At 39.1% G+C, this 27,665-nt stretch overlaps 1 protein-coding gene across 1 annotated transcript in view; it reads left to right on the forward strand.

The window, feature by feature from the left end:
• Positions 1-1,233: 1,233 nt before the first annotated feature.
• Positions 1,234-27,665, forward strand: part of LOC145778704 (solute carrier organic anion transporter family member 5A1-like) — a 28,694-nt gene continuing 2,262 nt past the window's right edge. Inside the window, exons 1-16 of the mRNA XM_082590258.1 lie at positions 1,234-1,259; positions 10,980-11,174; positions 11,675-11,843; positions 14,598-14,743; positions 15,660-15,793; positions 16,044-16,179; positions 22,427-22,553; positions 22,849-22,938; positions 23,321-23,326; positions 24,097-24,215; positions 24,702-24,866; positions 25,054-25,264; positions 25,689-25,833; positions 26,436-26,570; positions 27,127-27,235; positions 27,448-27,548. Coding sequence (XP_082446384.1) covers positions 11,069-11,174; positions 11,675-11,843; positions 14,598-14,743; positions 15,660-15,793; positions 16,044-16,179; positions 22,427-22,553; positions 22,849-22,938; positions 23,321-23,326; positions 24,097-24,215; positions 24,702-24,866; positions 25,054-25,264; positions 25,689-25,833; positions 26,436-26,570; positions 27,127-27,235; positions 27,448-27,548 — 1,899 coding nt within the window. The 5' untranslated portion in view covers positions 1,234-1,259; positions 10,980-11,068. The remainder of the gene's footprint in view (positions 1,260-10,979; positions 11,175-11,674; positions 11,844-14,597; positions 14,744-15,659; positions 15,794-16,043; positions 16,180-22,426; positions 22,554-22,848; positions 22,939-23,320; positions 23,327-24,096; positions 24,216-24,701; positions 24,867-25,053; positions 25,265-25,688; positions 25,834-26,435; positions 26,571-27,126; positions 27,236-27,447; positions 27,549-27,665) is intronic.

Consider the following 27,665-nt stretch of genomic DNA (forward strand, 5'->3'; position numbering starts at 1 on the left):
AACCAACTGTTGCAGACAACACATACCGTAGATCACTGCAGGCTGTACACCTGTTCTTATAAGCTACACCGACTGAAACCCTTTCGGTTTTGCAAATAAGTTGCTGCTTTCATTGGGGCTTTTATGCTATAAATTTAGGAACGTTTTCATTGCGTCACATCCGGTATTTTGGAAAATGTTGAGAGAACTATCGTTGCTATTGTTTGTTAATACGAACGCTGACGTTGTTTATTATCACGTCATAAGATACAATATGAATAAAACGTTTTTAAAAAATCGAGGCTCGACAACCCAAGCTCACGGGATTTTGGGGTTCATGGTGTAGACCAGTTCTTGGGTATTTTTCCGCCCAATTTCTGTTATTAAACGAGATGACTATAATATTGACTGCAGTTTAAACGGATACAAAGCACGTTGAAAAGGTAAGAAGATGGTTCAAACTAAAGTACAACATTGGTTGCGGTTTGCTGACTTGGTGGTTTATATTCGATACGGTTGACAAAACAATGTTAGAGGAGCGTTTATCAAGTTGTGCTCCTCAGACCTCAAACTTTTCCTGCTTCCTACATAATACAAAAGAATTAGTATTCAGTGTGGTTACAGACTAGTTGCGCATGTATTGAATTCACGAAAGATTCATTTCCTAACAATAAAACTTGCAAATACCGTAGAAAATAGAACTTACATTGCCTATGCAATAGTTGTAAATTGTATATGCTGTGCATCATCTTTGCAGAAGTAGCTTTTGTCGAGCTCAACAGCCACTGGAATGATATTTCCACACCTGCACCAGGTTGAGATTGGCATTCTGAGTCAGTCAGCAGTAAATCATTCCTAAATTAGAAAGAAAGTTTATCATCTGGTCGAAGTTCATGTTAAGAGTTGGGTTCACTATTGACTTCATTCGGTTACAAAGCACCTGGGAAGCACTTTCTCTGGTCCACTGAACGTGACAGTTTCACTCAAACCTTATTTTTTCTTTGAATCTCATTACTGGACGTTAGATAAACGTCTGTCTGAACTTCTCTGTTTTGTTGATCGCAGCCTTTTTTCTTGACGCCTCACGCAATCAGCTGTTTGCTGCTTTCGCGATCAACACAAAGAGAATGGTTGTCCGCTGAACAGAGCGTGGCTTGTAGTGGTCAGATCGCTACTTCGCGGTTGGACGAAGATAGTTTATTCCAATGCTTTGTTTGTGATGAAAATGAATTGCCTCGAGGTTTAGTTTCGGTCAATGAACGTTGAAAAGGACTGATTTGGTAAGTGGGATATTTTTAAGGGCATTTGTGGAGTCAAAACAACTTACTTTCAATATTTAGTCATGTAGTTCAACACAAACAACATGCAAGCAGCAGTAATGCGGGGTTCACACTGAGCTTGTCTAGCATTTAGCATATAGCGGGTGGGCGTGTTTTCATGTCTGGCGTGTTTCGGCTTTATGATTTGCGCTAACATGTTCACATTGGTTTCCATAGAAACAAGACGTTAAGCGTGTGGAAGCCATTGAGTGAGTAAGTAGGCTTGCTCAAATATCCGTTGACAAACTTTCAAAGTTAGACTATAGCAAAACCCGACATTGCATTTATATCCGCTCTGATGCTTCGTCAACAAGAAAACTTAGTATTTTTTTTGAAAAGTAGCCTATGCAAGAAGACTACTTGCAAATAACAATGAAGTTTTTCTTCTGGAATAGACCTAGGCTTTTTAAAAAAAATTTGTTTATAGTTCTTTACAAGTAGGCCTAGTCTAGGCTTATTTCGTGGCTGATTAACCAACAACATAAACTGAAGTACGGTATTTTTAATAAATTTTTCACAAAACATTTAGATGGTTGGTGCGGACCATATTTCAAAGAAGGGATGACCTGGGTCCTGGGAGAACAAAATCTTGTGACATAATTGAGGAATGCTTCTATCGTTAGTTTAAAATGAGTAGTAGTAGGTCTACCTTAGATGATCTGCTTTCTTGACAAAACGTGTCAGCTCCGCTTTGACAATACGTGTCAGCGTCGCTTCTACCCTTTTTTGGAAAACTGCTATGTTTGCCATATATTATTTTTTGTTGTGATGGTCAGAATAAAAACAAACTGCAAGCGCAGGTTACTTTTATTTCAGCGAAGTTGGGAAATACAATTGGTCGTAATTCAAGTGGCCCATTTGTGAAATTTCATTTGGAAACTTGCGTTAACTTCCCCGCTTCTCTTACAAGTTTTATGGTTTGCCCTTAACCAAGCCCTAACCAGATGCTCTGCAAACATCAACAGTCATATAAGACTGGCAATATAGGCTACAGCTACACACGTCGGGCTCTTCTTTGCTCTAAAAACTACCAAACCAAGCACGGATGTACCGAAGCAAGCAACTACGGGGTACCAGTATATTGTAAGGCTTCGAAGTTGAAAATGAAAATTGACGATAACTGCAACGTAACAAACGAAAAAATATGTAGTATGAGTCAAGCCGCAGATAGTGTAGCTACGTTCGTATCTACACTGGGCAAATAGGCCTAGTATAAGGCTTAGGCACATGATGAAACCAAGACTTGAACATACACTGAAATATTGAATCCTTCGAAAACGAACCTACACCAGTCTACTCTAACGACTAGAAAGATTCATATGATAAGTGATATCAATCATACCAGTGGCAGTAAACGCTCTAAACACTGATTGAACCAAGTAAAACAACGAACGATTACTATAGCAAGAAATAAGCTAATCTGGTATAAGCATGAAAATGACGGTACAGTGCATATAAGCCCACAGATCATTGGGAATGCACAACCCACATATTTGCAGACAATAAGCACTTTTATCAGCCACACATATCAAAGTAAACTAGATAATAGATATACAAATTCAAATAATTGCCAACAATATACAGAACAACATATGTACTGTAACCATGGCTGTGGAGTCGGAGGAATTTTGGCGTGTCCGGAATGGAGTCATTTAAAAGGCTCACTCCGACTTGATACAAAATAACGAAAAACAAAATTTTTGTTTAGACTCATTTTAAAAGAATATAATTTCTTGTTCGCCGTATTTGAGTTTGAAACTTCACCCGAAAATAGAAGTGCTTGTTTTTGTTAATTTTGTAAAAGTCGCTGTACCAATTTCGATCATAACTTTGATGAAATTAAATTTTACAAAAATGGAAAACGATAAAAATTATAAAAAAAAACTGGAAACCCTGAAGCCGGAGTCGGCTAGTTATAAAACGAGGAGTCGCATATTTTTCGCCCGACTCCACAGACCATAGCCCTCCCAGACAGCCACTTTATCTGGTCCAAATCTTTACCAGATCGGGTACGATTTTGACCAGAAAGAGTGGATGTCTGGGTTGCATATAATAGCTTCTTTACGGTGTTCAAATTATCTCAAATGAATAGAATTACGCCAGTGCAAACCACATCGTCTAAGGCCAACTTCAAATTACTACAATACATACAATTTTAGTGCCAAACTCCCCTCCAATCTTTTATCACTTTTCAAACCAGTCACATTGCAATTTGCAACAAAGTGATGGCAAGCAAAGTGATCAAGAAGAAAAACACAATTAATTTGATATTCACGTGCGCTCACATATCGCGGCAGATTATGCAGCGTTCTAAACTAGTCATTGTAAGCTACTCGTAAACGATTAAAACAAAAAAGACGATATTTATGCAACAGTTACTGTTATAGTCGTCATTTTATTTACGTTGATTTTATGTAAACTTGTGACCTGCCTCACTACATAATCACATTCAGCGTTTTCTGGTACAGACGTTGGAATTGATTACCACCTCACTGCGCGTGTAATCAATTGAGCGTTCTGTACCACGTTCCTTAGTTGATTGTTTTGCGTTTCTTTCTTACTATATATTGCGTTGCTTTTATACACTGAATCAGTAAGTACAAGAACCAGCTCAGTGGCCGAGTGGTTTCGCCTTCGGCTCTGGTGCTGGTAGATCTGAGATCGATTCCAGGTCGGGTCAAACCGAAGACTTTAAAAACGGTACCGATTGTGTTCTTTCTTGCATAACGCAGCGAGAATGAGTCGGGTAATAATGTGATAACATCGTAAACCTGATATAAAATTAAAAATGAGCCCTGTCGCTAAAAGACCTTAGCTGTTGTAGAGCGACAATAAATAAAACCATAACATTATTATTAGTAAGTACAAGAACCAGCTCAGTGGCCGAGTGGTTTCGCCTTCGGCTCTGGTGCTGGTAGATCTGAGATCGATTCCAGGTCGGGTCAAACCGAAGACTTTAAAAACGGTACCGATTGTGTTCTATCCTGCATAGCGCAGTGAGAGTGAGTCGGGTAATAATGTGATAACATCGTAAACCTGATATAAATTGAAAATGAGCCCTGTCGCTAAAAGACCTTAGCTGTTGTAGAGCGACAATAAATAAAACCATAACATTATTATTATTATTATTATTAGTAAGTACAAGAGGTAAATGGTTTTCTCACTTGGTTGGCTACTATTATTATTATTGCTTATTTTATATTAAACGTCTGGAAATACAACAGACATTTAACTGGCGTCGCCGGCAGGATCTTTACAGAATTTCTACAGGATTTTAGAAACATGGAGAAACTGATCGAAGTCCTACAACAACAAATTGCCAACCAAGAACGCCAGACGAAGGAACAAATTGCCAACCAAGAACGCCAGACAAAGAAGCAAATTGCCAGACAAAAAGAACGTCACCGAGAACAAGAACAACGTCACCAAGAACAAGAACAACGTCACCAAGATCAGACGAAACTACTCATGGAGCAACTACGAGAAATGCGAGCCCAAACTTCAAGACCACAACCAACAACAATACAACAGCAGGTATCTTTACCTAAGTTCGTAACGTTCGATGCCACCACTGAACTGTGGGCAGACTATTGGAAGAGGTTTAACACCTTTGTAGCAGCACATTCAGTCGCACAAGACAAAATGCCGCAGGTTTTTCTCACCAATCAATCACCTACAATCTACAAAATGTTAACAAATTTGGCTGCGCAGGAAACAAACCCAAAGGAAGTCAACGATCTCACCATGACGGAAATTACAAATTACATGGCTCAACAATTCGACCCAAAACGCTTCATCGTGAGGGAGCGATTCCGTTTCTGGAGCGAAATGAAGCGCAAGCCCGGTGAAACAGCGTTATTCAAAATCAGAGCTGATGAACTTACTTTCAAACGTGCGGTGGAGGTAGCATCAGAAGCCGAAGAGGCAGCCAAGGTGGCCAAAGAAACTGTTTACGGCACTCCACCAGCATCAGTTGCGAAAGTAAGGACCATCAGCAAACCTCTAAAAACTAGGCAACTTACAGGTACTTTCTTTTCTTCTAAAAATAAAGAATGCTATCGTTGTGGTAATTCCAACCACAACGCCAATGACTGTAGGTTTAAGAAAGCCACTTGCCATTTCTGCAATATTACGGGACACTTACAGAGTGTTTGTCGAAAGAAAGCTAGACAGTTCAAACCTTCTAAGGTAAATTGTATCGAGGAAATTAACATGCTTTCTAGTTCTTGCAGAAAACCTCGCAATTCAAAGTTGGAAGTACCGATCTCCATTAATTCGGTAACCACACACTTAGAACTGGACACTGCTACAAATGGAAATTTCCTTTCCAACGACGTCTGGACTCGGGTAGGCGCACCTCAATTGCAAGCACCAGTGTCGCAGTTCCAATCTGCTACCAAGCATCTAGTACCAATCACGGGTTCTTTCACGGCCCAGATAACTTGTCCTTCCACGGGAAGGTCAGATAATATTTCTTTTGTAGTCACGACAGTCAAGGGACTAAACTTGCTAGGTCGTGATGCAATTTCGTCTTTAGGAATTTCTATCGATAAATTCCTTCTGTCTAACTATTCTACTTTACAGAGTATCCGGTCATACGACAAGCCTGATAAGAGTCTGGAGAAAGCATGCTCCCTCGTATGTGACGAGTTCAAAGATGTTTTTAAGCCTGAACTCGGGTGCTTACGAGATTATGAACTAGATATAGATTTTAAGTCTGATGCTAAACCTGTTTTTCTCAAACCTAGGCCTGTATACCTTTCGCGCTAAAGGAGGACTTAGCACAAGCCTATGATTCGGGCATTGCACGTGGTGTATGGACACCAGTTCAGTTTTGCGATTGGGGCACACCGGTTGTTCCAGTTCGTAAGCCTTCAAACTCTTCCAAGTTACGCATATGTGGCGATTATTCAGTCACGGTGAACCCTTTCCTGGAGACCCATCGTCACCCGTTACCCTTACCAGAAGACTTAATGCAAAAGTTGGGTGGTGGGTATGGTTTCAGCAAGATAGACTTGGCTGATGCCTACAATCAGATTCGACTTGGTCCTGACAGTTTCAGAAGATCATGGACGACCTTACAGCCGACTTTCCAGGGGTCGCAGTCTACCTAGACGACATTCTTGTCAGTGGCACTACTGCTGAGGAGCATCTCCAGAATCTTAGACGGCTCCTCGATCGACTTCACTCAAAAGGCCTGAGGTGTAGGAAAGACAAGTGTAAGTTTGCACAACCTCAGGTAGAGTATCTCGGACACATTTGGTCCAGGCAGGGCATCTCCAAAGGTCCTAAAGTAAACGCCATACTGGAGATGTCTGCCCCCACTGACGTATCTTCTCTTCGTTCATTTTTAGGTTCCTTACAGTTTTACTCGAAGTTTCTACCGTTGAACGCTTCTACTGTAGCAGAACCACTATACCATCTCACGAAAAAGGACATTCCTTGGAGATGGGGAAAACAAGAGGAAAACTCTTTTGTTCAGCTGAAGCATTATCTTTCTACTGATGAAGTTCTTACACATTTCAATGCGTCACTTCCGGTAGGTATCGCATGTGATGCTTCTAGTGTGGGCATCGGTGCTACTTTGTTTCACCGTTACCCAAATGGCACAGAACGGCCTATAGCAAACGTTTCAAAGATATTAACAGCTTCGCAGAAAAACTATAGTCAAATCCAAAAAGAGGCTTTGTCGATAATTTTTGCGCTAAAGAAATTCTATCAATATCTTTTTGGTAGGTCATTCATTTTGGTCACAGATCATAAACCATTGCTTAGTCTTTTTGGCCGACCAAATCGACACCTTCTTTGGCAGCAAATCGTTTGGCTCGTTGGGCACTCTTTTTGTCGCAATTTGCATACACTATTGAGTAGAGGAAGACGAAGGATCATCAAAACGCTGATGCTTTGACTCGCTTACCAGCAGGAGGGGATAAAGTTTTTGAAGAGGGAAGTGCGGATGACATTGATATCGTCTGCGCTATCGATGCTTTGGATTTGCAGGTCCAGACCCCAAATGCCGCCTCACTGCGTAAAGAATCTTCTAAAGATCCTATCATTTCCACGGTAATGCGTTTCATTCATGAAGGATGGCCGGCCAAGTCTTCTCCACAAGACCCGGTTGAACCGTTTCGTAAGTACGCAGACTATCTTTCTACTTGTTACGAATGTCTACTTTACGGTTCCAGAGTGGTCATCCCGTCCAAACTTCGTCCTTCCGTCCTTCAATTGCTTCATGAAGGACATTTTGGCATTGAGAGAATGAAACAGTTGGCAAGAACATCCGTCTACTGGCCAAACATTGACCGAGACATAGCGGAACTTTGTCACAAATGCAGTACCTGTGGCGAATATCAACTGCAATCTAAAACCCAGGTCCAATCATGGACGGTTCCAGAAGCACCGTGGAGTCGCCTACACATAGATCATGCGGTAGAATTCATGGGTTACCATTGGTTACTCAGCATTGATGCTTTTTCTAAATACCCGTGTATTCATGCTACTACTTCCTTATCGTCAACAACTACTATCAACCTGCTAGAAGAAGATTTTGCTCATTTCGGCTATCCCCATACTATAGTTACCGATAATGCTACTACTTTTAAATCCACAGAATTTCAAACTTTCTGTAAGGAGAGGGGTATGGTACACATCACGGGTGCCCCTTACCATCCGGAAACCAATGAAGTGGCGGAGCGCCTCGTACGTACGTGCAAGCAAGCACTTCGCAAATCTTCCCTACCCCCGAAGCAGGCCATCTTGGAGTTCCTACAGCAGTATCGACGCACGCCCACTCCGAGTGGCTACTCTCCAAGCCAATTACTCAACAATCGTCAGATTCGAACCAAGATCGACACGCTTCTCCCCACACCGTCTCAAGTGGTACCCTGACGAAACCCTCACAACACGGACGCCTCCGAAGGTACAAAACGACATTTCAAACCGGGAGATCCCTGTTACGCGCTATCATTCACTCCACGACGGAGCCAGGATCCTCGTTGGGTTCCAGCCGAGGTGATTAAGCGACAGGGTAGCCGAATCTTCCTGGTACGCCTGCTGCCACATGGTCCGACGTGGAGGCGCCATATGGACCAACTGCAACCTCGCTATGCATCATCGGAGGACCAGGAGCCGGGAGAAACTCCTGCACCAACAGTCGACTCCTCCGCTGTCTCCACCTCAGCTCGAACGGATTCGGACGACACACCGACTGTACCGGAATTCGGGCCACACAACCCACGAAGGTCGAGCCGTCGCCGCAGACCTCCGGCTCGTTTCCGACTTTGAGTTTTATTGTTTAATTCGGTGTCTTATTCATATTTTTCTTTGTGTATAAAAATTATCGGGGGAGGTGTTATAGTCGTCATTTTATTTACGTTGATTTTATGTAAACTTGTGACCTGCCTCACTACATAATCACATTCAGCGTTTTCTGGTACAGACGTTGGAATTGATTACCACCGCAATGCGCGTGTAATCAATTAAGCGTTCTGTACCACGTTCCTTAGTTGATTGTTTTGCGTTTCTTTCTTACTATATATTGCGTTGCTTTTATACACTGATCAGTAAGTACAAGAGGTAAATGGTTTTCTCACTTGGTTGGCTACTACTATTGTTATTGCTTATTTTATATTAAACTTCTGGAAATACAACAGTTACAAAGCATAAAAAGACGTACAGTATGAGCGAAACGGAGTATTCTTAACAGTCGTTGAACATTTATAAAATAGAGATTTTCATTTGTTGACAATGCAGCAAAGTGAGCGCATTGGCCGCAAAATATCCAGTTCATTAGACAAACAGTTAACTGTTACATGTATATATACACCTAAACACTTAACCGACCCAACAAAGAAAAATTTCTCAGACTCAAGCGAGTGGGATTCAAAAAAGTTTAAAGTGTTGAGAAAATAACAAACCAAAAGATTTTTTACAATTACAAACAATGTCATGTTTGGAGTCGTAACCGATTAACCGTCACAGCAGTTTAGAAGATATTTGTTTGAGACCATGTAAACTGGGGAATAAGTAACAAATATCATCTGCAAACTTTATGTGATTAACACAAATATTAAAAAATCAGACAAGTTAAATCACACTTATAATGTGCTTTTATGTTGAATAGTTCATACATACTAAACAGTAAACCCTGTGTGACATGCACATATCAGAGGCGTGTTTGTCTAATGTCTATGCTTCAAAGTTTGGCGCAGTTAATCAATTGACCAAACAATGCTTCTTCATAGTGTATTGTATGTAGTGGTAGACAGTGCTGTCTGTATTGCTGACGAGTTTTCTTTTAACATGGAGAGCAAACATTCCTGAAAAAATATTTAAGTTACGATGCAGGCCGCATAAAAAAGAACTACAAAAAAGTACTAAAGTTGCTTGATTTATGTCAAGAACAAAAACTTTCAACACTTAAATAACATGCTTGGTCGACCTTGGATGTAACAGTTTGTACAGTAGGCTATATATTGAAAAGCAAGCATACATCTTATATACCTAATTTGAAGATATAATTTTGATAAAGAGGTGACTTTCTTCAACCATAAACAGATGAACTACAGCCTAAGCGAGTACAATCAGCCGACCCCTTCCAAGTCGAAAGTTGAACAGATCGAGTTCTCATGTCAAGCGCGAAAGGGAAAAGTTGAAATAATTCAACTTCTGTTTTCACGCTTGAAATCGAGATCTCCAAACCGGTGGCGCGATTCGGTCACGCTTCACGCTCTCAGTGTGAACACTTTTTTTTCAGTGTGAACACTCGTTTTTTTGACACGCTTTATGATTTGCGCTTATGCTTGTCAGTGTGAACCCCGCATTATCTTTTCCCTTTCAAGGCAGGAAAGATTATCAAGTTTTAAGAAGCATTATTAAACTTAATTTAGGGTTTGGTGTTTGACAGTTCAAAAAGTAGCTTTAGGTTGAACGCTGTTACGTTTACAACTCTACAATATTCATCACTTTGCTTATTTTTTTAATTTTAATGACTTGGTTGATTTAATTAGCTTTCACTGTAAAAAAAAATAATTTTCAGTAGGCTAATGAAAGGTATCACCTTCGTTTTTTTTTTTATTATTCCTTATTTTTCAAGCAGTTTGTTTGCTGTTTTTGCAATTTAGACAAATTGCTGTAAATTAGAAAAGAAATGCCGTTCGACATTTCTTCCAATCTTCTTGTGTTTCAGATATAGATTTAGAGTGTGTCCCTCCATTGCATTTGTTGTAGTAGCCTTAAATTACAGAATAGAACTACATCTTTCTGCTTGTTAGCAGCGGTCAGGTCTTTGTTTGACTTTGCGTTGACGAAGAAACTATTACATATAGCCTACTACCATATAAATAATAAATACTATTAATGCTACAAAAAAAGTGCTCAATGCCAAGCAAAAAAGGTCAAGCAGAGCAAATTATATCAAATATAGTTACCCTTCACTATTACCTTAACTGGCTGTTTCACCCTTATTGGGATCATCAGAAGATTTTTATTCAAATAGTTATACTTTTTTTTATAGATATTTATTCTATTTGAATAAGACCCTACTAATGATCCCAATCAGGGTGAAACAGCCTGTTAAGATTTTTTGTGAACAGTAAACTGTATCTTATACTACCGGCGCATAATATACCTAGCTATATCTGAATTGTAAGTGCCAGTCCTAGTAGCTTGTTATTGTAGCAGCAACCATCAGAGTACATCATCATCCAAAGACGTAAATAGACGAAGAACAGGGCTCTTCCGGCTTCCTAATAAATAAACAAAGAAGAAACATGGATGAAGATGGTGCCGTACCGAAAGGACAGGACTTTGAAATGGACAATCATCCGCGGAAAGACTTATCTTTTGACTTGACTCCAGTCAATAAATCATCAGTTGGTGAGTTGTGATAAACGTTTAACCGTGTAAGAAAAATAAAGATGTGAATAGTTTATATGTCAATTAGTAAGTAGAGTCTGTATTTGGTCATCAAACTTTTTGTAAAAGATACTACGGCTCTCTGTGCAAAAGCTACGGCAGTACTGAGAGGATGGTGGTTTCTTTTAGACGTCTACTCTTCATCACCTACTCCAGTACTTCTGATGAATATATTTCATCCTCAGTGAAAGCAAGAGGTGTTGTTCAGCATTTAGCTTATTCTACGGTGATATGAAACGTCTAGCTTGTTAGGTTTGACAGATTTAAACACTTTAGCTCCTTGGCCATTCCACTTTTTACAAACGCATCTATATTGTGTCTAAAAGCATCTATATTTGCTGTGTCGTAACAAACTTTTCTATTATGAAACGACATAATCCTTTTAATAATTATCTAAAACAAAATAGTGTTATGCGTCCCTACCACGTGTCATGATTCACATGTCTGCCTTTCTGTTACAGAACAATATGAGATGGAGTATAACTGCGGTTGTGCAAAGTTTCAGCCCTCCTTTCTCCAGAGGTTTGCCACTCCGAAGTGGTTTCTAGCCATAATGAGCTTCTTTGTTCTAATCCAAAGCATGATGGTCTCTGGCATTACCAGTAGTGTCATCACTACCATTGAGAAAAGGTACGTGGTAGAATTTTCATGGCAATATTTGTTTTTGCTTGCACCCAGATAGAAAAACATTTTTTTGACGTAAATTTAACGTTTGCATACATTGAATCAATATTATAAGGACGGGTTTGGCAACTAGATATTGATTTAGATGAGATAGTTCATTTGTTTCCACGTGGAATAGAGAAGCGCAGAGTTATGATAAAAAAAAAGAAAAGAAATACTGATCTAAAATTTAACACGTTTGAATTAAAAACATTGTTGCTTTTAATTTGTGCAAAAGCTCTTGAGGTGACATGGACCCAGATAACAACTGTCATTTTTGCATCGTTTGTACGCTTGCAGACGTTCACATGATGTAAAATGGCAATTTGTCAGACTATGAAAAGACTGGCGCAAACATATCGCTAAGAATTCCTACTGTGTTCGATTTTGGATTTTCTGTTTGTAAATGAGTCAGCAGATTCGTGCTGTGCCCTTCGCTCTAGTCTTGATCGTAAAGTTAGTCAACATTTTTCACGTTCAAATATCATATATAAACATAACAAAAACGTAACCGGTGTTTTTAACTTCCAACTTCCAGGCCAAGTAAAATAAAACGATAGAAATTCAATACTTCTTTCATTGTCCGGAAGATATTTATATAAAAAAGTTGCGCTTTGTTACCACAACAATGAATTCGCTTTCGGGTCCACCAACGTTCGTGTGCCAAGGCACAGAGCGAGATTAGGAACATTGTTGTTGAACAAAATGTTTGAAACATACCCTGGCAGCAAAATCCGCCATTTTTACTTTCATTCCACGTCCGTCTGCAGACATTGAATCAATGTAAAAAGGACAATTTTTTTTCTCTAAAAATAGGCAATAACAGAATAGGGTGACCAGTTCATTTCTCTCGGTCCTACTCTCGGCCGCCTCACCTTCTTTTTCTCCGCCGGTGTTGTTCAAGGGTCATGTGATTTGTATAAATTGAAACATAATTCCATGCCATGGCCCAAGCGACAGTCTGTAGTGATATGTAACAATCTGTGGTCGTTAGACAATTATAGATTTCTTTTCAATATTACGAACAATGATATTACGAAAAGGAATAATCCAGTTTCAGTTTTTAATGAATTCAAAAACTTTACGCACCGGTAACCTGCATTTTTTTATACAATTTTCGACTTTTAATACTACCGTTCTGATCAGTGTTTAGGATGTAAAATCATGGGGCTGTGGGCACACCACGTCACCACTTCTGCATCGCTTTGATTTTAATTGAGTGCTATGCTCAGTTTGTGTGTGCCAGGATTGTTTATCAATTGAATGACAGATTTCTGATAAACTTGCGATTTGATTTTCACTTATGTCCGTTCACTAGCAATCGTTTCTGATTCAGACAAATCGGTCACGTGCCCGTCACGCCTAACTGACCACCGCATTCGTTATACTTATACGTCATCATGGTGCGATGGTGGCATGAGGTATGCGTGATGAAAACTCCAGGAGATCACATCTACAAATTATTATATTTAATCGCCAAATTCGTTTAGTGGGGCTGCCCATTGCCCAACAAGACGATTATGAATGTTTCAACAACATTATGCAATTACTTTGTTTAGTTTTGTTCCAATGAAACAAAAAGCGATATTGCAACCTGCTATAGATGCGAATCGAATCTTACTGGCAATCGTTCAGGCTTACGAGTGGTTTAACTTTTTGCACAAAAGTATTTCGTGCTTTTCTGTCTTTACCAAAACAATTGCTTTACATGCCGCCTGCAAATCAGAAACACTTTCACTGCATCTTACATATTTTGATGTGATACCCGCTAAGTATTAAATACCATATAAGCTTTGCTGGGACAATAAAAAAAATATATTGAGGAAAGAAGTGTAATTTCCTTTCTTTATTACTTTAAGATTCTTACAATTTTTATATTCAAATTACGTCTTACACTGCAGTTTAATTGTTTTGTATAATTTTGGGATTTGTGGCCGTGCTAGCAACAGAGATGTTAGTATCATGCCACCTTTCTATTCAAACGCCCATCCAAGCATGTTTACACCCTTCAAGATGATACATTATTTGTAGTTTTCTCCCATTATGCTCCCTTTGTTGCGGCGATGGTTTAAATTAGGAAAACGAACAAAGCTTTTTCTTTAAAAAAGTTAAAAAATTTGTAAGCAAAATAAAATGTGAATCTGAGATCACGTTTTTGCTTGTAATTAAAACACTGCTGATACAAAATATCGTTTTATTACGCCACGATCCCAACGTAAATTTAGCTATCTTTCAAAATCTTATAAATTGCTTCGTGGTTTACGATAAGGTCAAGTTGCATTGTTGTTGTTTTGCATGTCGTGTTGCCACAGCAACGCTTTACACCTCAATTGCCGTGACGTAAGCTTTAGTCAACGAAGCGGAACGGCTCGCTCAAGTGTGAGAGGCCCACGGGCAAAATTTTAGACGTCTTTGTAGCGTTGCGGATCATGATCAGGGCTGTTGAGGCGATAATTTGGGACCGGTACCAATGAGACCCTCGGGCCTTTACACATGGCACTTCTTAAAAAAACGTGCTACAGTATATTCAAAGAACACGCGGTGGTTTTTTCAAGTTTCGGGCCCCTTGGACAGACTACGGGCCCTAAAATTATTCCGGGCTAGGATCCAAAAGTACCCCTCCCTGGACCCCCGTAAACGCTACTCATTATGATGAAATAGGCTATAAATAAACAAACCGACTCTGTCCAAGTTTCACTAAATGACTTGACGTCTGGTTAGGTACGGACTCAGGAGTACAGAATCCGGATTGGTTGTGTCGTCATTTGACATCGGAAACTTATTAGTCATCGTCTTCATATCCTACTTCGGTGGAAGGAGCCACCGTCCAAGATGGGTTGGAATTGGTTCATTTATTGTGGCCGCAGGTGAGAAAGCAGCCATCAAGTTAACTTTACGTTTTTGCAGATGTACATTGCCCACACCCACACCAAGTGGATCAATACACAACCTTTTTCTTATAGTTATTGCTCTCTAAACCTTTGACAGCCTGTTTCACCTAAATGGAGGATCATCAAAAGGTCCTTATTTAAATAGAATTCAAATATTTCGCTCTTCTTGGCTTTTTGCTTGGCATTGAGCACTTTTTGTAGTAGGCTATTAATAGTTTTCATTGTTCAACCTTTTCCTTATAAATTTACGGGCTCTTTGCTGTTCGTAAGCGCAAGTTCGATTCCGGCTGGGGTCATATCAAAGACTTGCAGAATGACATCAATTATGTTCCTTCTGAGGTGAAGCTCTGAAGAGATGTAGTATATTGTGGTGGTCGAAATGATGCCACTTTGGCAATGAGCATCGTTGACAATTGACATGTCTGGGGGGAAGACACCAACGGCACCTTTGCTTTGCGTCAAAAATATAACAATGGCATCAAAGTTATGGCTTGTGGATGTGAATTTGGTAGAAATCTAAATACTACAGTGTGGTTTTATATAGGGCTGGAGGCGATTGCAAATATGCATTTTTCATCGCGTTTTTCAAAACGGATAGTGCCAATGCAACCGTACAGAGGCGCAGTCGAGAATATTATTATCCTGAATCTATTCCTTCGCTGAGTGCCAAGCAGAATAAGATCAAGCACCACTTTTAAAAAGTCTTTGATGTTATCCGGCAGGGCATCGAACCCATACCTACTGATTCAAAGGCAGACACTTTAACCACTTTACCAGAGAGCGGGTTTACATGATTGGATATGATTATAACAACAATTACAAAATGAAAATTGTACAAAATGGTTCTGAATAACAAAAAAACTTTTTTTCACGAATCCACATTTGTTTTCAGGGGCGGTTTTATTTACTTCTCCCCACTTTATAATTTCCCCCTACGAGCCCCCTGATTCAGCAGAGGACACTTCTTCTGATGCTTTATGCGTTGGTGATAGAACCAACACAACAGACATCTTGTGTGAGGCTCAGGTAAAGTTTGTCTCCTTGTTGGACAATTTAACGTTAAGTTACATAAAGTTGATCGTCAAAAAAGTTCAGTTTTAAAGCAATAAAGGTTTAAAGTATTGGCAAACACAAAAAGCGGTTTTACTTTACCCTACAGTACAATCCAACACCTGTTATGTTGAAAAAAAAATCTTCTAAAAAGGCAATCAATCAAAAAGATGTTTATAGAGGCTGTTCTTACGTAAAATGAGTTTGACGGATAGTTGTTTTGCAGGAGACAAACACTATCTATTTGCTCCTTTTCATCCTGTCCAACATGATCATCGGGATTGGATCCACTCCCATCTACACTTTAGGATCCACCTTCATATACGACAACGTGAAGAAAGATGATGCGTCATTGTACATATGTAAGTACAAGTCTTCTCCTTGTTTGGGACTTTTGTTCTTTTTTTAGCCGGTTTTATCAAGGCCAAGAAGCTGGAAAGGGAATGGGATGGAATAGAAAATGGAATGGAAAGCAGATTTTGGGATGGAAAATGCACGATGGAAGAATTTTTTGGATGGAATGGACGTTTTCTATGATGAAATGAAAGAACATCTCAGGGAAGATGGAAAAAAAGTCTTCCAATCCATACCTTGGGTTAGGAATGATGAGGTTGATTGGATGTTGAGAACCGAGTAACCTCTTCTTAGCGTCAGCTTGGAGGTCTAGTGGTGAGAGTACTTGCGTGACGCTCGAGTGGTCTTCGGTTCGACACCGCTCCAGAGAAGGTGGAAACGAAGATGGGTTTAATTTAAATCTTGAACTGTCGGGCAGAGTCTTGAAAACGACAAAATTAGTGATTCATACAGTTAATACGGAGAACGTTTATTTGCATCTGTTTCCTTGTGACTTACATGATTGTGTAGGCTTTGAGCCATTGACGCGGGTTCGATCACCAAGGTTGGCAAGGCGACGTAGTTTTAATAGCCGATTATACTCTCTCTTAATCTTGACGGTTGTCTGTTTCCATCATTAGTGAGTAGTTATTGAATTTGGCGGCTCCCTAAGGTGTGGTCAATACCTCCATCAGAGATCACTGCGTCACAAAAAAATATGGCATGTCGGTAACTGAGATACCAATATCCATTCCAGACGTAGTTTTGGGCGCTGATTCCGAATCTGAAATCGGTTTTGCTCTATCACGTCAGGTTTTTTAGTTATTCGCAATTTATTATATTTAAATTTTTGAAAATTTGGTCAATTTTGTTATAATGTCTCTTTTTGCCGTAGTCAAAAAAGTCTTTTTAAAATTCATGAAAGAGTTTGGAAATTTCTTTTAATCACAGCCAATCAAAAATTCAATTCAACATGAAAAATAATATGCGTGATAAGGAGCCTAACTTTACGAATATTTGCATCAAATGACAGCTATTTTTAAGCTTGTTGGTTAATTGATATGCAGCATATACGAACAAATTAAATGCAATCGCAAACACTTAACAAATATCACAATTAACAAACTTTTGTTAGCTTAAAAAGTCGTCTTTTAGCATAAAGGCTACGTTATAAGACCAAGATATCAGTCATTTTTTGCAGAAAAAAGGTTCTCATTGAACATTTTAGAAATGCTGTGGGCATCTTCTCTTCCTGCGATGGTCTTCATTAGTGTCTCTTTGAAGAGACCAACAAAAGTCAGCCACCATGGCAGGACTGACATTCCCCTGGTATCTTTCTTCTATGATTTTAATGTCTTGATGAAACTTCTCTTCATGTTCATCACTGACATCAGCATTGTTGGGTGGAAAAAAATCTAGGTGACTATGCAAAAAATGCATTTTCAGCGACATCCGAACCCCACATCGCTTCATATGACTTTAGCATTTGGTTGACAATTTCTTTGTAATTGGTTGCTTTGTGCTTACCAAGAACATTTTCAACAACCAAAAAGAAACCGTTCCAGGCCGCAAGTTCTTGTGGAGTTAATTTGCTTTTAAAATTTTCATCTTTCAACAATTTTTTTATTTCTGCTCCAACAAAGATTCCTTGCTTCAGCTTTGCGTCAGATTTGTAAGAAAATATCTCGCAAATATATTTAAATCCATCACTTTGTTTATCCATGGCTTTCACGAAATTGTTGAACAAACCAAGCTATATGTGGAGTAGAGGAAGGAAAATTTTGTTCGCATCAACTAATGGCTGATGTTGCACATTGAAATTGCCTGGGTTGAAATTTGCATGGGTGGGCCATTTTTCTGTACTATAGTGCTGTTCATCTGCCTAGCTATTCCACAAACAAAGGAAACACATGTACTTAGTGTAACCCAGCTGCAAACCAAGTAAGAGTCCAACAACTTTTAGGTTACCACATATATGCCATTTATGGTTTTCATAACTGATGCATGTTAGCAAATTCTTCATTGCTTCATATGTTTCTTTGATCTTGGTACTGTTGGCCACTGGAACTTACGGTTTTTCATTTCTATTGTGTAGTAGAACAGTCATGTTTTTTTAATCAATAAAAGCAACTTTGCAGGCAATAAAGCGATTTAAAGGCACACTAGCAATTGCCAATATAATCAACTATAAGCCAATTTGGAGAAAATAATAAATTGTGAATAACTCAAAAACCTGACGTGATAGAGCAAAACCGATTTCAGATTCGGAATCAGCGCCCAAAACTACGTCTAGAATGGATATTGGTATCTCAGTTACCGACATGCCATATTTTTTTGTGACGCAGTGAATCAGCAATATTACTGTGTGAGTATTTTACGTAATGTTTTGAGACGTTGTTTTTGTTTCTACGATATTACAGCTTCCTATTTTAACCATTCTCCTTTCCAGACAGCAAATCATTTTTTTACGTACATAGATTCAACGTCTCCAGACAATGTAATCAACGTAAAATGCAATATAAAACACGGTTGCTTTGCAGTTTGGGCTGCGTGTGGAGATTTCGGAAACAACATTTCTGAAAAATCTTTTATCGAACAGAAAATCTTCCATCTTTGGAAACCACGCTGGTCCTAGAAATAATTTCTGCGTCATAATAAAAGTTGCACCACTTGGCGGCAATGTGGTTGGTACAGGCGACAGCACCTTGCCTCGGGCTGTCTGTTACTGGAGAGCTGTTTTCGGTTTAGAACGTAAACATGATTTGCTTTAAAGCAAATTAGTGTATGGCGTTGTTAGACGTCATAACAATATAACCATGGAATTATAAATTGCTCATCTTTTGTTGATGCCATTATCAAACCTGTTCTCAAACTTTTTTGGAGTGGTGGTTGACTAAATGATCGCTTATGGTCTTTCGCTACCACCCTGATACACAAGCAATTTCACTGCAAACGTTTTCTGCAAAAATAAAAGAACTTCTTCTTCTGCTTTGTACTTGAAAGATACGTTTCTTCGGTATATATTTTACAAATAACCCGTTCCCAGGCCGCAAATCAACCGTTTTTCACATTAATTCAACGTCAGCAGACGTAGAATCAATGTGAAAAACGGTTGATTTACTGCCTGGGTTGATACAAAAGCAGTTGGAGGTGACAATTTGCTAGCAACTTGTTGTATTGTTCATATTAATCTTTTCATAGCTACAACACAACGAGTTGAAGCATCGCAAATTAACTTTAATGTTTTCTTATGAAGTATGTTGAGGTGTTTAATCGTACGCTGATTCGAAGCTGGTATCTGCAAACGATGATTTAACACCAGTCTAAGTGAAATGGGATATTTGGGAAGTCGTAATGTGAACTTGGGCCAGTAAATATTTTAGACTAGAGTAATAGCCACTCAGGCTAGATAAACAAAGTGTGACCAGAATCTTGGTTGTTGGAGTCACTCGTGAAAAAGCGAAAAATGGTTCATGCATTTTTGATTAAGTTCAAATCGTCTATGATTTGAATAAACGATTGTTTTTATGACGATGGTCTCATTGGTTAAGCTGTTGCCCGGTAGGGTTGGAAGTCTAAATTATTTGATTCCGATCACTCTAATCCACTTAGCATTTAGCTTTGCCTGGTTGATTGGAATCAAATAATTTGAAGTGTTTTAAAATTGAGCTCGTTTTGCGTTTTTAAATCCATCCGTGAAAAGTTTGCAAAGTTACCAAAGTAAGTCATCCGGAAAATTCCTCTAGTCCGAGGAAAATGTGGCCCCAGCCCGTCGAATTGACAATTCCATTGTGGTGGATGGCTACTATAACTTGTCGCCTGCACAGCCGAATGGCGGGAGTCCTGGAACGGCAATCGAAAGCGCGCGGGTTCCACACCGCTCAAGAGCATACAGCTATGTCTTTGCCAGCACACTTAAAGACATGCCTAATATTGAAATAATTGAAAATATTGAAACTGATTTGAATTAATCAATCGTTTCATTGAAAGGAAGTTTTTGATTATTATCAAACAAAAAGGTTGGACCTACCTACATTTTAAAAACTTCGATTAACTTGATAAAATTATGTTACCCTCCTCTTACCAAAAGATGTCAATCTCTACACCAGGGGACAATAAACCAAACCGAAATTTTGGTTCCCAAGAATGGTTCCTGGTGTGGTTTACCAAACTATTGGTTTACCAAACTATTGGTTTACCAAACTATTGGTTTACCAAACTATTGATTTACCGAACTATTGGTTTATCAAACTATAACCAATTCTTCTATAATGACATTTCGTCATAGTGGCATCTGTTGCGCAGTCTCGTTTTTAAACTACAACAGAATTCGGTTATAGTGTCTTTGGCTACAGTGACACGTTTTCGAAGGTCCCTTCAGGTGCCACTATAGGCGAGTTCTGTTGTCCCACCCGTACAGAACAAGCAGAAAACTTTAATTTGTCCACTTCAGTGGCTCACCTTGCGTTAGTGGTTCAATATTCATAAGTGTGGAAGCTGCTAGGATCAAACATCCCAGAAGACTTGTTTTCAGAACGAAGACGTACATTTCTTTAACAATACATCAAATATAGTTGTTACTCTCTAAACTCTCTACAGCCTGTTTCCCCCTAAAAGGGGGATCATCGGAAGGTCCTTATTCAAATAGAATCTTTCTTTATAAATAGATTTTGACATGAACATACTTTGTTTAAACACAAAGTTGTTACAAGATTTATGTGATGAACAATACCAGGTAAACCAAACTATCTACCAAAGCTATACTATCTCAAACTGGTTGCGGTTTATTTATTTCAAAGGTTAATTGAGTCTTTAAAATAATTCAATGAAGTGGTTTGTTTGTTTGTTTCATATTATTACATCGCATCAACGTCGACTAACGATTAATTTACGTACAAATAGTTTTGGTTATTCCGGAAGTTATATTGTAACCTATTTTGTCTTTGTGTTGCCTTTTTAAAACTCTTACAGACAGTCGTTGCCTGAACAAAGGGTGCGACGCTGCGACCGGGGCTCAATGGACTGTTGCTTTCATTTAATGAGAAGTCTTCAAGCTTATTGTTGCCCACTTTCTCATGTGTCAATAACAGCGGTTTGTTGGTCGGTTTGACAGGCGAATAACGACCAACCCATGCTTGGGATGGGCACTGCAGTGGCTGATTGTTCTCATTGTATTTTTCATGTTTGACCAATATCAATGTTTTTTGTTGATAAATCGTTCTTAGATATTACAACCACGTTAAAAGAGTTTTGCTTTTTGCTACAACGGTCACGTTTGTTGTATTCAGAAAGATATTTTCTCTTTATACCGACGCGATATTATGTGATTGACCTTTGACACTTCAGTTGAGGAAAATTTTTCTTTTCACATTTATTAAACCTTCACAAACGTTAAAACAATATAAGAACGACCAACTTCGAAAGCCGGGTTATTGTTGGGTGAGGCATTATTTTGTAATCTCGAATAAGTTTTTCTTTTGTGAAAAAGGTCGCAATTGTAAACGTTTAACTTGTATCATACATTGTACTAGAAACTTTCGAATTGACAAAAAACAAGAGGTAAAACCTCCGCATTTTACTTTGAGTCATCTTAGCGTTTAAATAATTCTACCCTTAAATTATGTTGCAGTTTGTAATTGCTATTTTTTCTGACTAGCGCCTACCATAAATATTAAGTCTAACCTCTTCAGGCTATTGGTCCCATTAAAGAACCCAAACGACAAAATACATCATTTCTAGATTGATTGGTGCCTCATCTGCAAACTTTGAATCAGTGCAAAAATGATTTTGCTGCCTGGAAACATCTTATCGAAGTAAATTAAATACAAATTCAACAGAAAATACCCTTCCAGCGAATAGTTGCTTGTTGGGCTTGGGGTTGTGTTGTGTTGAAGTGCCATGTGAATTTTGATTTCAAATTCTGATTGACAATTTGAAATTATTTCAAATGAATCCAATGTAAAATTGATATTACAACAAACACTGCAGTCATGAATGTGATCTTTAATTCCAGTGGTTACTATTTAAGTAGTTTTAAGTACTGAATTGTCTATTATCTTAGTGCAGTGTCAGTACTCCTTGTGGTCTCGATATATTTTAGCTGGTTTTAAAGACGTGGCTTATGCATAAATTATAGCATATAAACGCTACTCTTTTATTTTATAGAATAAACGTTCTGTTAGACGTTACACCACTAGAGTGAATGTTATGGACACAAGCTTAAAATTAGTTTGGTTTTTTTTTTGCTGAGTGTGTTGTAATTTTTTTTTTCCGCAGCAATCCTGTACGCTATTGGGGCAGTTGGGCCTGCAGCCGGGTATCTTTTCGGGGGTCTCTTCTTGACCATGTACATCGACCTGGGGAGTTATTTATCTTCAGACGACCCTGGATTCTTAGGAGCATGGTATTACAATAAAATAACAACATTATTACGTAGAAACAACATTTTGTAACGTTGAATCTGGATCTAAACAACGCGATGTGTGTCATGATGAGGTAACAATCAAACAATTGACGAAAACGTATTTATGATAAAATGTGGTTGTTTCAAACAATGCTTCAAACAATGTCACAGACAACACAGATATTCGCTAATACCTATTACACGGCTGAGAGAAAACAGGCGGCTCCTAACTTTCAATTCTCTTTTGCTGCCACATTGATGTGTACAGTGTTAACTTACTGCTTTTCGTTTACAGGTGGCTCGGCTACTTAATATGCGCTGGACTAATTATTTTGGTTTCCTTTCTGCTGCTCCTCTTCCCACGGAAGCTAACTTCACCCAGCTCGTGAGTTTTCTCTATACTTTGTATCATTGTATCCTTGGACTGAGAAAACCTCAGACACTTAATCGTGGCAGTTCTGCACAGGGCCGTTGAAAGGCTAATTTGGGCCCGGTACAAAAGGGAAGCCTTAGCTACCCGAACAAGATAATTTCAAAAAAAAACATTAGACTCCCGTGAGTGGCTCACCTGCACACCTGAAGAATAAACCAATCAGTAATTGAGTTATTTTAAGTGGATGCGGCAGTTGGTATAATCAACATTTTATTTGCATCAAATAGTTGCCTCGATACGTTTTAAAAACGTCTTCATATTCACATCGTGCAGAGTTGCCAGACCTAACCAGCTAATTGTGACACTGGTTCGTGATTTGTAATCATGTACCCAGAGGCACGTGTAAAATTGTTAAACAAAAAAGGCGTTGTTTTTGCATTGACTTTACATTCAACAGCTACTAACAAACGTAACGAAGATGCCTCGTTGAAAGGTGATTGCTGCAATCGCTGGTTCAACGGTGGAGATTTGCTTGTCTCTTGAGGTGTTTGCTTTATTTAAAACAAAGTCCTGATGGTTGGTTGGTTGTGAATCTTTATCCTCGGACTGAGAAAACCGTGATAAGTTATTTCTGGTAGTTTCGCATGCTTGTAGAGGCTCTTGACACAGGTCCGGTCACCGAGATTGACAGAGTGAAGTTTTCCGACTGTTGAAGTGTTGTTGCCTGGGAATTATTCCATTCACTAGGTGCCGCTGAATTCCTGAATGCGCTGCTCAAGCGCACACCCTGAGAGTCGAACCAGCGCCGCGTGATCTTGTGTCGAGCGCGTAACCACTGAGCTAACTGGGCGTTTTCAATAATGGACATTTTCAATAATCGTAGCCTGCTGCACATTGTCAGCAAAAGAGATCTTAGATCTGGAAAACTTAAAATTTTCCACTTTAAATCTATCCACATCAGAGTGGTAAAATGTTCGCTTCTTTTATACCCAGGTTTCATGACATATCAGGCATTTGAAATGATGTTCACCCTCAACTTACGTTGTGTACTTTGTAGCTTACGACATGCTGAGGTTGGCATTTAATCAAGTTTATGATCTAAACCGTTTGTTTCAAGCGCCATGGAATGTTTATCGAAACAAGCGATTAACTTGGTTAATAATTAAACAGAGATCCGTCGATCGGTTACTCAGCAACCTCCCCAGTGAGCGTCACAACTGTGACGGAATCAGAAGCAATTAATGACGACATCGATCCATCGATGATCAGTTTTGGAACAAACTTGAAAGGTAACATGAATTTTTGAGAAGAGGCATAGGGCAACCCTATTATGATGAACTTGCCAACCGTTAGTGTTAGTTTGACTGGATGTTATATCTATAGATTGAAGTTTTCCAAATGGGTCTTCAGTTGCTCTTTAAGCTTTAAATTTAAACTATTCTTTAAATATAATGTTTGTTTTGGGAGTTATCAATATTTTTGGTTTTCTTATTTGTGAAAGGAAAAAGAAGCAGAGGTATAAAAAAATTAACGTATTTAAAATTAAACAGCTTGAATCAATGAGCCACAAACACAATTTTCATAACTAATGATTTTATACGAATGTCAAATGACAAAGAAGTTTTGGAAGACCTTGATCGCCGACGTCTGTATCAGATCAGGCGCATAATCATCATCATTTGTGAATACCTAAAGAAGAAACTAGAAAATAACAATTTATAAGCCATTGTTTCAAAAACTTGTCCTTTCAATTTTTCAAATCTTTTCATTCACAGAACTTCCTAAAGCTTTCCTCTCGTTGCTCTCTAACCCCATCTACATGTGCGTAACGTGCGCTGCTACGCTCGAGTTCTCCATTGTGACCGCATTCCTTACATTTGTTCCGAAGTATCTTCAGAGTCACTTCAACGCTGACACTGTGATATCCAGCATCATGACAGGTAAGAGAAAGTTATTGGGATTGTATAGCAAAAAGTTTATTTTCAAACTGAGACACAAATTAGTTTAGAACTGGCAATAAATTAGTTTTGATATTCAAACCACAACATGTTGTAGCATACTTTTCCTCAGTAAAATAAACTACAAATCAATTTACTTTTGCTTTCATTTATAGAATGATTTTGACAGGTGCCATTCTTGTCCCAAGCGCTGGTACCGGGATATTGTTAGGGGGGTACATTGTCAAAAGACTGAGGCTCAACATGACTGGGTGTGCCCAGACAGCGTTGCTTAGCAACCTTCTTTCGGTCATGTTGTTCCTGTCCGTGTTCTTCATCGCCTGCAATTCCGACGCCCTAGCCGGGATCAACGCACCAATGATTGACCCTACTACCAATAGGTAAGACTGAGAAATAACAATAGGGAGCGCTTACAAATCATCATACCCACAAACAAGCAACAGAAAAGCGTGGCCTACGAACTGGACTTGAAAAATAAACCAGTTAATTTTGGGAGGATGGTTATTAAACGCTTCTACTTCGAACGAACCTTCAAGTGTCGAAACACTGCGCCTGTTACCACCCACTAGGCAGTTTCAAATGTAATGTAATACAGCCACGCCTGCTTTGGAATGCCGAATAATGCAAGCTTTAGTTCGCTTCCCACCTGAGTCAATATCGCTTAATGGTGAATTACACGTAGCGCATACAGCGATGAACGTTTCTGACGTCATAATTTCGATTTGATAACACAACCTCGACCATTGTGACTTCACATTTCCTCCCCTGCTTTGTCTGTGTTGCTTATTGTATGTTCTTCTTCAGTGTGGGCAACTCAATCTTCTCATCTTGCAATGCTGAGTGCTCCTGTAGCAAGACTGCTTACAGCCCCATCTGCAGCAGTGGTGTCACCTATTACAACCCATGCTACGCGGGCTGTACCACAACTCTGCAAGATAACTTCACACAGGTACGTAACATTGTTACACGGTTAACTACATTTTTTTATTGCATTGATAACGGTTGAATAGACTTAGAGTTACTTGGTTATTATGTGTTATACAAGTATTTTCTTTGTTTTTAATGCAACTGGTCTTAACTGTAGTTTCACACGTTTGGAGTTTATCTGTAAGTTGGTATATGCCAAGTGTGTGCTACTGTGCTTGTGTTTAGTTATTTCTTCACTGTCTATCCTTGGCAAGAATATCTTGTGATGTATGCCGAACTGCGATTGAAAATTTACGCAACAAACACAGCATTCCAGAATTGTCATACTTATATTACATTCATCATCCTTGACTGATTGCTGTGACAATACTTTCTTACTCCTATGTTGTATAGCCCTGAAATCCAATATCACGACCAATCGAAAGGTTCTCCTAGTTAATAGTAATAGTTAATATCTAGTTAGTGAAAGCAAGTTCTAATAAATCATATTTCATCATCATCATCAGACTCAACCTGTGGCAGCCCACTGCTGAGCGAAGACCTTCCTCTTTTCTTGTCAATCCACTCAATCGTGTGTTTTGTATTTATGGCCCTTGGTTGAATTATCTTGTTGCTTGCATGCAGACCTACTATACCAACTGTACTTGCCTGCCCTCCGTGATGGGTTTCGATGCCAGGTCTGCTGTACAAGGGGTGTGTGAACGAGATTGTTCGTCTTCACTGGTGCCATTTTTATTCTGCTTGTTTCTGGTTACCATGGTAAGTGACTTTCTGAAAAACTACAAAGTTTGACGCATATTGTTGATTATAAACATACAGTAACGTTGACAACGGGGTCCAGGAAAGTACTTTTGGAGCCGGGCCTGGAAAAATTTTAAAAGCCTAGCCTTAGAACCTTTCCAAGGAGCCTGGAAATTTGAAGAAACAACCTCATGTTTTTTCAATATAGTGCGTTTTTCTCAGAACTGTCTTGATTTGGAGCCAAAGAATCTCAGTTGAGAAGAAGCGATCTTCCTGGCGTCAGCACTGCCTGACTACTCATTATAGAACAGCGAGCATTGTGTTTCGCTAATCATACCGGTGTAGCCTCCACACTAGCTGTAAAGACTTTTCCCAAAAACATGCGTTTCTCGGCAGTCGAGTGTAGCAAGAAACACCAAAGGATCTCATGGGTATCGGACCCAAAATATTCTTTCCATGGACCTGTAAACATGGCTGCCTGGAAATGCTAAAGGGCAAAGAATGACTTTTAACTTGGTTGATGGTCAGTACAATCTAAAATGATTTAAAACAATTCAACATTGTTTCAACACAGGCGACAGTGTGCGCTCACACTCCTTCTCTCATGGTGACGTACCGATGCGTGAAGGACGAGGAAAGGCCATTTGCTGCTGGAGTACAATTTTTGTTCTACCGTGCATTAGGTGGGTAGCCAAAGTTAATAAGTTAAACGCTATATGTGTTCAACTATCGTTCACCTCATGCTTGCTATGCTTTTGTCGCGTGTGTCTATTGCATAAAAGCAGGTGACCATGATTCGAACCCAGAATCTGCTCGATCTACGAAGTTGATACAAAACGAGCTTAACTCTTTAGTTTCATAAATCTGAAGAGTTTAAACTACTATTTACTTTTAGCTTACATACCGGCTCCCATATACTTCGGTACAGCCATAGACCAAGCCTGCTTGTTATGGGATGGAGCTAGTGATGTGTGCGCTGATTCCGGTTCTTGCCTGGTGAGTTGTTTTCCACAATAGGCGATTGAATTGTTGTGACGTCAAAATAGGTGCGTCAGAGTCGTTTGGCATCTTGTACAATATATTGGGATTTTTCTACTAAGCAAAATTACGAAA

Source organism: Aplidium turbinatum, chromosome 10, assembly GCF_918807975.1.
Source record: "Aplidium turbinatum chromosome 10, kaAplTurb1.1, whole genome shotgun sequence".
NCBI classification, from domain to species: domain Eukaryota; kingdom Metazoa; phylum Chordata; class Ascidiacea; order Aplousobranchia; family Polyclinidae; genus Aplidium; species Aplidium turbinatum.